This window comes from Scyliorhinus torazame, chromosome 17 (assembly GCF_047496885.1).
Source record: "Scyliorhinus torazame isolate Kashiwa2021f chromosome 17, sScyTor2.1, whole genome shotgun sequence".
Classification (NCBI taxonomy): Eukaryota; Metazoa; Chordata; class Chondrichthyes; order Carcharhiniformes; family Scyliorhinidae; genus Scyliorhinus; species Scyliorhinus torazame.
Window position 1 is genome coordinate 133194071 of NC_092723.1, and position 12399 is coordinate 133206469.

The 12399-nt window shown below is 46.1% G+C and overlaps 1 protein-coding gene across 2 annotated transcripts in view; it reads right to left on the bottom strand.

Annotated features, from left to right (window-relative positions):
* Nucleotides 1-12399, bottom strand: part of srebf1 (sterol regulatory element binding transcription factor 1) — a 57491-nt gene that overhangs the window by 23855 nt on the left and 21237 nt on the right. For both annotated transcript variants that reach the window (XM_072481061.1, XM_072481062.1), the window contains exons 6-9: nucleotides 11877-11991; nucleotides 7178-7362; nucleotides 3662-3863; nucleotides 2480-2661 (exon numbers count right to left, since the gene is read on the bottom strand). In XM_072481061.1, coding sequence (XP_072337162.1) covers nucleotides 2480-2661; nucleotides 3662-3863; nucleotides 7178-7362; nucleotides 11877-11991 — 684 coding nt within the window. The remainder of the gene's footprint in view (nucleotides 1-2479; nucleotides 2662-3661; nucleotides 3864-7177; nucleotides 7363-11876; nucleotides 11992-12399) is intronic.

The following is a 12399-nucleotide window of genomic DNA, read 5'->3' on the forward strand; positions in this document are numbered from 1 at the left end:
GCAAGTTTCAATAAGACCCCCCCCATATCCTTCTAAACGCCGAGTACAGACCCAGAGTCCTCAACCGCTCCTCATATGACAAGCTCTTCATTCCAGGAATCATTCTTGTGAACCTCCTCTGGACCCTTTCCAGGGCCAGCACATTCTTCCTTAGATAGGGGGCCCAAAACTGCTCTCAACACTCCAAATGGGGCCTGACCAGAGCCTTATACAGCCTTAGAAGTACATCCCTGCTCTTGTATTCTCACCCTCTTGACACGAGTGCTAACATTGCATTTGCCTTCCAAACTGTCAACTGAACCTGCACCCAAGTCCCTTTGTGCTTCTGATTTCCTAAGAATTTCCTCATTTAGAAAATAGTCTATGCCTCCATTCTTCCTTCCAAAATGCATAACCTCATTTTTCCACTCAACTGAAACTAGTGGATTCTGCTGACTTGCAGTTTCATGGGTGGTGAATAACTTCACCAAACAAACATTCTTCACAGCTGAACAAAGACATCTAGGGCAGGATTCTCTGACCCCCTGCCGGGTCGGAGAATCTCTGCGGTGCGGCGTGAATCCCGCCCCCGCCGGCTGCCGAATTCGCCAGCACGGGGGATTTGGCGGGGGCGGGAATCACACCACACTGGTAGGCAGCCGTTGGCAGCCCCCCCCCTCCCAAGGCAAATCTATGGCCCGCGATGGGCCGAGTGGCCGCCTGTTTTTTGCCGGAGGCCCTTTGGCGCCGGTTGGTGTGGCACCAAGCCCCTTCCCCGCCGGCTGGCGCAAACCACTCCGGGGCCAGCCTAGCCCCTGAAGGTGCGGAGGATTCCACAACTTCGGGTCAGGCCGACGCCGGTGTAGTTCATGCCACTCCTTCCCGCCGGATTTGCCCGCCCCAACGATTACGGCAGAATCCCGCCCCTGGTGTGCATCCCATCTATAGGTGGGATCACAGGTGTGGATTTTAACCTCACTCTGTACCTGTGCACTCCCTTCCCAGCACACAGATCTCTGGACTGTAATCAGGAACAGAAATGCCAGCTGATCTTTTCTCTGTAAACCAGGGATGCAGAGGCGCAGTGTTGCAACTTATAAACCTGTATTATTGACGGACGTATGATACTTCTTAACTGCACATTGCAAGTCAAACGCAAAGACAAGACAATCAGCTTTAGTGATTTTAGAAAGCACAGTAAAATAAATAACCGATCACAATGAAGTTGTAACCGCATGGGAGTTGTCCTTGGATAGGGAGTGCTTCTAATGAAAGAAGCGTATTGGGTTCTTTTGGTGCAAGTTCGACAGAGAGAAATACATAGTGAACTTGGGTGCAACATACAGGTTGAGCATTCCTTATCCGAAATGCTTGGGGCCGAGTATGTATCGGATTTTGGAATTTTTCAGATTTCACCATATAATGTTCAAGAGGGCGCAATATGTTTTGTACTTACCAAAAGACATTTTCAATGCTGCAGTCACAGTAATATAACTTAATGCATTATCGTCCGGCTAGGAGGTGGTTTTGGCACCAGAACAGCCCTAATTAGGGCTTGTAACTGTCTGTGGTGCATTGGGACTTTGTGCATCTCCCAGGAACCTTCCCAGAGCTTCCCACTCTTGACATCTCATCGGTGCTCAAAACAAAGTGTGGATTCCAGAGCTATTCAAATTTTGAATAAGGGATGCTCAACCTGTATCACGTTTTTACAATGCCCACAAATTCCCTCAGACCTGACTGAAGCAATACTGCAGGTGAGAGAGACAGTTGCCATCACAGAACATATCATGGGTCATTTGTTTGGTGTGCTGTACATCCATGGGGTAAAGTTAGCTCCTGAAAATTTCAGAAATGATCCAAGACAACCATTCTTCTCAGAAAATTTTGCTGGTGGCAATTACCAATAATAATCTTTATTGTCACAAGTAGACTTACGTCAACACTGCAATGAAGTTACTGTGAAAAGCCCATAGTTGCCACATTTCAGTGCCTGTTCGGATACACAGAGGAAGAATGCAGAAATGTCCAATTCACCTAACAAGCACGTCTTTCGGGACTTGTGGGAGGAAACTGAAGCACCCGGAGGAAACTCACGCAGACACGGGGAGAACGTGCAGGCTTCGCACAGACAGTGACCAGCCGGGAATCGAAACTGGGACCTTGGCGCTGTGAAGCAACAGTGTTACCCACTGTGCTACCATGCTGCCCAGTTAAACAATGATAAAGCTATATGCAGGAGCAAGGCCAACAACTGAATAAAACAAATGGGAATAACAGAATTATCGTGTGCGGATTTTCAGAAAACCGCACTTGAAAATTTTATTCTTTCTAATGTATGTCAACATTAGGACTTTAACCAAAAATTTAATTTTTTTCCAGAGAAAATAAACAAGTAGTACTGTGCTAAGTTAATGCTAAATCTGAACTGCCTCAACTCACAAAAAAAGACATATTAAACCGCCAGAATAAAAAGACATCCAGAATAAATCATTCTTACCCTTGCCAGGTCCAGATCAGCCTGCTTACGATGCCTCCAGAACAATACAGATGACGCGGAGTGCAGCCTAGTAACTGGTTCGCCATAGACAAAGATTTTAACAAATACGAGCAGGACAATTATCCCATTAATTAACCAGAGGGTCAATGTCGGCCAGATCCAACCAAACCAGCTAGAAGTGTCTGCCGGAAAGAAAAGAGCAAAAGAAAAAATTTGCTAGGCACAGGGATTACTTCCAAGAGTAGTAACTTAAGTTGTCACTCAGCAAAATAAAGAAAAGGGATCATTTAGCCCTTCAAAGCAATTTCTTTGATGATGGAGAATGTATCCTATTATGTTAGTTATCGAAAGGGGGATGGACTATAAAAGTAATTTTGCTACTGTTGGTAAGACCACATCTGGAACACGGTTTACAGTTTTAGTCTCCTTACTTAAGGAAGGATAAAATTGCACTGGATGCAGTTCAGAGAAGTTCAGTCTACTTATTCTTGGGATGAAGGGGCTAGCTTATGAGGAAAGGTTAAAGAGGTTGTATCCATTTTTATTAAGAATGAGAGTTGAAACCACAGCTGATTAACAGTGCAGAGACGAACGGTGCAGACGAACAGTTTATCTTGCCTACTGGAAGTGGGACTACAGTAGATTCTGGGTACAATCTGATCATCAACTGTCCTCTATGATCTCTTAAAATCCTCTGCAGTCCTATTTATATGGTGCACCTGGAACCACTAACTGGATCCATTCATCTGATTTTACACCCTCATTCCTATCAAATCTGGCCTCATATTTACTTGTTTTCCCATTTTTGTATTTCATGGAATCTCAGATGGATATACTTTCAATTCAGGAAGTTTACCTTGTAGGGTGGGGCACTAAATATTTTCAACTTGATTCCCCCCAAAACACCCACTCAAACTATATTTACTGCTCAGATTCAGATGCAAGTACGTTTTCTCAGATATCATACTACAAATTAGTCATAGTTCTGAATACAATGGGACCACCAGTTTTTTAAAACTGTTCTCATTTTCTGGCTGGTGTTTGGACCCACAAGTTCTGTTTGCACACTGGTGCTTTGCCCGGCCATTTCTCACATGCAAACGTAGACTGTAAAGATATACAAGACCTTGGAATAGATCCTTTCATATTTTCATTGCTTCTTTTGCTCATATAGACACCTACCTTCCATAGAAATCCCCAACATGTTTCTACCTGCTCCACTGTATTCGTGACCTTCCACAGAACTGCTGATGTCCGTTGCACCCATCAAGAATGCCAGAGGATTAAAGGAAAGGCAAAGGAACATAAAGGTGCACAGCACCATCCTGGATCGATCCAACATGCCAACGCTGGTCGGCAGTGCCTGCTCTTGTTTAACGGACACCTAGAGTCAATAGGATGCATTGTCAGTTCAAAATGCAAATCAGACTAACCATTTCTCGAATACATACTCTCAAGCCTTCCAAGATAAGAAGAAAGTTCAGAGCAAGAAAAGGCCTTTCAGTTTATTAAATTCTCATTTTCCAGAAATCCTGTATAATCCACAATATCATGGACTCTACTGCTGGCGTTGAGGACCCAGGTTTGATCCCGGCCCCGGGTCACTGTCCGTGTGGAGTTTGCACATTCTCCCAGTGTCTGCGTGGGTTTCACCTCCACAACCCCAAGATGTGTACATTAGGTGGATTGGCCACACTAAATTGCCCCTTAATTGGGAAAAAAAATTGGGTACCCTAAATTTACAAAAGCATGGACTCTACTGTACCCAATTATAATATCCGATAGAAATAGTCCCAAATCCCTAAATTCTATCAAGCAAACTAGAAATATCATCCATCTTCATTAATCACCACTGGTCTGCTAGCCTCTACAGACAAATTCTGAACAACCACACCCTCATCAACCCACAGCAACAGAGAGGATTTCTGAAAAATACTAAGAACATTCATCATGTCGCTAACTGGTTCAGTATCTTCCTGGTAACATTTAAACATGTGCAATATGACATTCAAGGTTGCCAGGATTATAATTCACAACTATGCATATAACCATTGATTAGTGAATAAACAGAATAAAATAGTTCATATTTGTTGGCTTTTTAAAAATTGAAATGGTCAGTCTTCTGATAACCCCAGAATAGACTAATACAAATGGCTGTACAATTTAGCACACAATGCCACAAAAACAAAACCCTACTTGAAATTAGACAATCTTGCCTTTGCCCTGATGAGCACAAGATGAAAAACTTTGGCAACGATGTCTCTCTTTTCAGCAATATTCACATCAGCAGATTACATGCCAAGCTGCAATGGGGCTTGAAGCCATAGACTTCCGACTCAGAAACCAGAATGCTGTGACAAACTAAAGCTGTTTTGGAAAACACTGGTATGGCAGATTAATCAGGACCAATTCTAGCCCCTCTCCCTTTACCATAATGACAGGCTGCCAGATATAGCAAAAGTAAATCAATTCACTCCAGGAAAGTGACACTAGTTTTAAAGATATCTATGGCTTAGGTTCCTGTTGAGTTGTTGACCGGAGGAAGCCCAGAGGCACTGTTGACAGGGTAAGAATCATAGAATCCTTAGTGCTGGAGGGGGCCATTTGACCCACCAAGACTGCACCTACTTTTTGAAAGAGTACCCGACCTAGACCCACACCCCCACCTTTTCCCCATAACCCCACCTAACCTTTTGGACTGCACACCTTTGGACTGTGGGAGAAAACCGGAGCACTTGGAGGAAGCCCATGCAGACATGGGGAGAAGGTGCAAACTCCACAGACGTAAATTAGAACGGTTTTGTTTTAAGTTAGTCAATCCACAGCTGGTCTAGGGCTACCGGATTTCATCTGGGACATTTTAATGCTGAAACCGTCCGCTGCATTTTGTAAGGCAAAAGGAAGATATATCCCAGTCAAATTCCTTTCCTGATCTCTATCCATTAATTCCAATTGAAAAGTGACTTCATATATAGGGATGAAAGAATGTACGTTCAAATTAGGAGCAAGAGTAGGCCAATATGGGCTACATAGAGGGCAACACGGTGGCGCAGTGGGTTAGCCCTGCTGTCTCACGGCGCCGAGGTCCCAGGTTCGATCCCGGCTCTGGGTCACTGTCCATGTGGAGTTTGCACATTCTCTCCGTGTTTGCGTGGGTTTCGCCCCCACTGGGCTGTGACCAGTGGTGTTCCGCAGGGATCAGTGTTGGGACCTTTGCTGTTTGTAGTATATATAAATGATTTGGAGGAAAATGTAACTGGTCTGATTAGTAAGTTTGCAGACGACACTAAGGTTGGTGGAATTGCGGATAGCGATGAGGACTGTCAGAGGATACAGCAGGATTTAGATTGTTTGGAGACTTGGGCGGAGAGATGGCAGATGGAGTTTAATCCAGACAAATGTGAGGTAATGCATTTGGAAGGTCTAATGCAGGTAGGGAATATACAGTGAATGGTAGAACCCTCAAGAGTATTGAAAGTCAAAGAGATCTAGGAGTACAGGTCCACAGGTCACTGAAAGGGGCAACACAGGTGGAGAAGGTAGTCAAGAAGGCATACGGCATGCTTGCCTTCATTGGCCGGGGCATTGAGTATAAGAATTGGCAAGTCATGTTGCAGCTATATAGAACCTTAGGTAGGCCACACTTGGGAGTATAGTGTTCAATTCTGGTCGCCACACTACCAGAAGGATGTGGAGGCTTTAGAGGGTGCAGAAGAGATTTACCAGAATGTTGCCTGGTATGGAAGGCATTAGCTATGAGGAGCGGTTGAATAAACTCGGTTTGTTCTCACTGGAACGACGGAGGTTGAGGGGCGACCTGATAGAGGTCTCCAAAATTATGAGGGGCATAGACAGAGTGGATAGTCAGAGGCTTTTCCCCAGGGTAGAGGGGTCAATTACTAGGGGGCATAGGTTTAAGGTGAGAGGGGCAAGGTTTAGAGTAGATGTACGAGGCAAGTTTTTTTTACACAGAGGGTAGTGGGTGCCTGGAACTCGCTACCGGAGGAGGTGGTGGAAGCAGGGACGATAGTGACATTTAAGGGGCATCTTGACAAATACATGAATAGGATGGGAATAGAGGGATACGGACCCAGGAAGTGTAGAAGATTGTAGTTTAGTCGGGCAGCATGGTCGTCACGGGCTTGGAGGGCCGAAGGACCTGTTCCTGTGCTGTACATTCCTTTGTTCTTTAACCCAAAGATGTGCAGGGTAGGTGGATTGGCCATGCTAAATTGCCCCTTAATTGGAAAAAATTAGTTGGTTACTCTAAATTTATTTTTTTTAAAATATGGGCTACATTGGTCCAGGATGCAATGAACGGAGTTCTGTAAATGGGAGATTTTACTTGGGAAGTAGAAGTATTGAGGGACATGCAGAAAAGCTAAAATGGATAATAAAGTGGTGAAGCCTTGGGCTGAATGGTCTCCTGTGCCTATGCACTACTTCAGGCTTTGTCCTATAATCAAACAGCCTCTCAAAAGTCATTTGCGAGGCTTAGACCTTGACAATGACAGCTTGGCCATTGTCTTTTAGTACAATGACCAATCACAAAACTCAAGTCCAGCAAGCAGTAGGGAAGACACAAAGTGAGGTAAAAGAAACACAAAGCTAAAAACACAAGAAGAAAAATTGTGACAAAATGTTTTGTTTGAATGGAGAACAAGAAAATAACATAGCAAATGACAAATTCATAGATACCTCGGTATCATCAAAAAATAAGCCATCTGGCTCAGAATCACTGCTGCTCACAGAGAATGGGCTGTTCTGAGGCGGTGAGCCAACATCAGAAGGTGGTGGAGTGAGCAGGTCAGGATCCTGCTTGAACCCACTTGGCATTGCATCCAGATTTATTCCACTGGAAGCCACAATGTCTTTCAGAGATTCTGAAATTAGACACAAAACATGATGCAACTGGGACTCTTTCTACCAATAATATGAAGCTCTCAAGTACAAAACTATTAATTCAAAACACGATTTCTCATAAGAAGAAAAACAGGATAAAATGTTCAGAGCAAATGTCACGAATCAATACATGAGTGGCTTACTGCAATTGCTATCAAATTTTCCTCATATAAATTTTCATATCCACATTTATGTGGCAGCTGCTTATGTAAACTAGTCACGACTGGTCAGAATATGTAATTATAATGTGACAAGTTAACGTAAGTAGCAGCCATTACAAATGTGGACATTGGAATTTAGATAATAGAAATATAAAAATAAGGACAAAATGTGCAACTCTTAAGGGGCAATTGCAATATATCCATGCACAGCACTTGCCCGCTGCAATCTAACCACAAAATAACACGTGAGGCAGGATTCTCGCAACAGGAGTCTAAGTGCCGACTCCGGCGTTGGCACCCGTTCCCAGACCCCTATTCTGGGGTCTCTGTGGGGCTGGCAGGGGCGTGGCGCGATTTGCAGGGCCGGGGCCTCTGAGACCCGGCGCCGCGTAAAAGACGCCTTGGGTCCCGGGCATGCACAGTTGGGCAGGCGGCAACTAGCGCATGCGCACTGGCCGTCCTCCCCGAGGCCGCCCCGCACAACAATGGCGCAGGGCTATAACATTGCTGGCGGAGGAAAGGAGGCCCACCGACAGAGAGGCCGGCCCACTGATACGCCCCAATCGCGGGCCAGACCCCTTCAGAGTCCCCCCCCCCCCACTCCACCCCGAGCGTTCCCACAGAGCTCCCGCCGCCAGCGACCAGGGGTGAACGGCGCCGGCGGGACTCTGTCGTGTCGGAGCAGACGCTCGGCCTATCTGGGCCTGAGAATCGGCAGCCCTGCTCATTCCAGCGGCCGGCGCCACGCCACGCCAAACACGCCAGCACAAATGGTGCCGATTCTCCGCACCTCGGAGAATTGCGCGCCGACGTCAGGGCGCGGTTGTTCCGATTCTTCGGCCCGGGTCGGGGCTCGGAGAATCGCCCCCATGGTCTTCAGTGTGCAACCCCACTGGAGACGAATTTATAGTATAATATCTGCAAATATACGTCAAAACAGCATAATCAATACATAAATATCACAAAATATAAATGGTTAAGATACATTTTCCAATCAAAATCCAGATAAGATCATTTTAGTGTCCCTGATAATTAACATCTTTAACCATTATTTATTGTTCTGCAATTTACTTCCCCCCTTTAGTGTCATTCAATAAATAGGTAGGCTACGTATTCCAAAACCTCTGTAATTTGGCAATTTCTAAAAGACATTCGATAATAGACTATCACAAAAGATAAGAGCTCAATGTTGGGGATAATATATTAGCTTGGTAGAGGAGTGGCTAATGAACAGAAATAAGACAGTCATGATAAATGGGTCATTAACAGGTTACAAATGGTAACGAGTGAAGTGCCACAGAGATCAGTGCTAAAACCTCAACTATATGATTTGGACGAAAGGACCAATTCGATTGTAGCCAAATTTGATGGTGATACAAAGATAGGCAGGAAAGCAAGCTATGAGGAAGATAAGGGGCAAAATTCTCCGGTATCGGCGCGATGTCCGCCGACTGGCACCCAAAACGGCGCAAATCAGTCGGGCATCGCTCCGCCCCAAAGTTGCGGAAGGCTCCGCATCTTTGGGGGCCGAGCCCCAACCTTAAGGGGCTAGGCCCGCGCCGGACGAATTTCCACCCCGCCAGCTGGCGGAAAAGGCCTTTGGTGCCCCGCCAGCTGGCGCGGAAATGACATCTCCGGGCGGCGCATGCGCGGGAGCGTTAGCAGCCGCTGACGGCATTCCCGCGCATGCGCAGTGGAGGGAGTCTCTTCCGCCTCCGCCATGGTGGAGACCGTGGCGAAGGCGGAAGGGAAAGAGTGCCCCCACGGCACAGGCCCGCCCGCGGATCGGCCGGCATCCCCCGGGGCCAGATCGCCCCGCGCCCCCCCCCCCCCCCCCCCCCCCGGACCCCGCCCACGCTGCCTAATCCCGCCGGTAAGGTAGGTGGTTTAATCTACGCCGGCGGGACAGGCATTTTAGCGGCGGGACTTGGGCCCATCCGGGCCGGAGAATCACGGGGGGGCGCCAACCGGCGCAGCGCGATTCCCGCCCCCGGCGAATATCCGGTGCCGGAGAATTCGGCAACCGGCAGGGGCGGGATTCACGCCAGCCCCCGGCGATTCTCTGACCCGGCGGGGGGTCGGAGAATCTCGCCTAGAATCTGCAACTGGCTATCGATAGATTAAGTGAATGGGCATAAAATTTGGCAGATGGGAGGGAGTATCATGCGGGAAAATGTGAAGTTGTCCACTTTGATGGAAAAAAATAGGAAAGCAAAATTAAATGGTGAGACACAGGAATGCTGCAGTACAGAGGGATCAGAGTGCTCTCATACATGAATCACAAAATGTTATTGTGCAGGTACATCAATTATTTAAGAAAGCAAATAGAATGTTGGCCTTTATTGCATGGGGGATGAAGTCTGAAAGTAGGAAGCCTTTCTCGAGCTACACTGCGCACTGAAAAGACTGTGTACAGTCTGTGCATTATGTACAGTTTTGGACACCTTACTTAAGGAGGGACATATATTGGAGGCAGTTCAGAGAAAGTTCACTCAGCTGATTACTGAGGTGAGGGGGCTGTCTTAGGATGAAGGGTTGAGCCGATTGGGCCGATATGTATTGGAGTTTAGAAGAGTGAGGTGATTTTATCGAAACACAAGATTCCGAGGGGGCTTGACAGGGTGGATACCAAGGGAATGTTTCCTCTCATGGTATGAGGTACAATTTAAAAACAAAAAGGTCTCCCCATTTAAGACAGGGACGAGGAGGCATTTTTCTCAGAGGGTTATTAGTCTTCAGAATTTCCAGAGTGCAGTGGAGGCTGAGTCAATATATTCACGGCAGAGCGAAACAGATTTTTGGTGTGCAAGGGAGTCAAGGGCAATGGGGAGCAGACATAAAAATGGAGTCAAGGCCACAATCAGATCCGCCACGACCTTCCTGAATGGCAGAGCAGGCTCAAGTGGCAAAATGGTCCACACCATTTCCTATTTTTTTAAAAAAGCGTGCAAGAACCCAGCTCAACAATCCTATGCAGTGAGAGAGGGAAGACGGCCCGAGATAGAATCATAGAAGTTTACAGCATGGAAACAGGCCCTTCGGCCCAACCAGTCCATGCCGCCCAGTTTTTACCATTAAGCTAGTCCCAGTTGCCCGCACTTGGCCCATAACCCTCTATACCCATCTTACCCATGTAACTATCTAAACGTTTTTTAAAAGACACAATTGTACCCGCCTCTACTACTACCTCTGGCAGCCCATTCCAGACACTCACTACCCTCTGAGTGAAGAAATTGCCCCTCTGGGCCCTTCTGAATCTCTCCCATCTCACCTTAAACCTATGCCCTCTAGTTTTAGACTCCCCTACCTTTGGGAAAATATGTTGACTATCTACCTTATCTATGCCCCTCATTATTTTATAGACCTCTATAAGATCACCCCTAAGCCTCCTACGCTCCAGGGAAAAAAAGCCCCAGTCTATCCAGCCTCTCCTTATAACTCAAACCATCAAGTCCCGGCAACATCCTAGTAAATCTTTTCTGCACTCTTTCCAGTTTAATAATATCCTTTCTATAATAGGGTGACCAGAACTGCACACAATATTCCAAGTGTGGCCGTACCAATGTCCTGTACAACTTCAACAAGACGTCCCAACTCCTGTATTCAATGTTCTGACCAATGAAACCAAGCATGCCGAATGCCTTCTTCACCACCCTGTCCACCTGCGACTCCACCTTCAAGGAGCTATGAACCTGTACTCCTAGATCTCTTTGTTCTATAACTCTCCCCAATGCCATACCATTAACTGAGTAGGTCCTGGCCTGATTCGATCTGCCAAAATGCATCACCTCACATTTATCTAAATTAAACTCCATCTGCCATTCGTCGGCCCACTGGCCTAATTGATCAAGATCCCGTTGCAATCCTAGATAACCTTCTTCACTATCCAAGAGATCTGTGAACATTTTGTGCAAGGCGACATCGCAAACACAAAAGTGTGAGACCAGCATGCTCAGGAGGTATTTCTGAAAACCACATTGAATTAAAAGCAGGTAAATTTTATTTACACTAACTGACATAAATTGCTGAGATTCTCATTCTCTCCTGCCCTCCTCGCCCACATCACTACTATCTGAAACATTTGGTTTACTTTTAAAATAAATTTAGAGTACCCAATTATAATTTTCCCCCCATTTAAGGTGCAATTTAGCGTGGCCAATCCACCTACCCTGCACATCTTTTTGGGTTGTGGGGGTGAGACCCACACAGACACTAGGAGAATGTGCAAACTCCACATGGACAGTGACACGGAGCCGGGATCGAACATGGGTCCTCAGCGCCCCCGTGCTGCCCTCTCTATCATCTGAAATATGTATAATGAGCTGAGCACTTACGATTTTTCTGGGTGGCCATTCTCAACACTATGTTCTCCTGCTTCAACTTCTGATTGGTTTGTTGCAAGAAGCGGATATAATCAACCGCTTTCCTCAGTATTGCTGACTTGTTCAACTGCCCAGGCAAAGAAGGAAAACCAAAAGGTTCACAAAATATCATAAATTCATATATACATGTTTACATTGTGGTTAAGAAGCAGATAGTACACCAGTGAGTCTATCCTGCAGTTTCTTTGGATGTATTACTACCCGTCTCACTCATCACAGGGAAGGTTTTGATTCCAAGCAGCTCAGTACAAGGCAATATGCCTCTCTGCAAGGAAGGAAAAATTTGAAAAAGTGTTGGTCCAGACTATTATTATGCACCAATTACCAAATAGCCACGACTAGCAGCATCAGTGGACAAATAGCCATGGAATGCCGGTTTGCCTTATGCCTGCTTAATTTAGGGTTGGATGTAAGTTGGGGTGGACAGACAAGGTCTAAAAATGGAGCTGAAGATCTTTTCTTTGCAGTGTTTCCT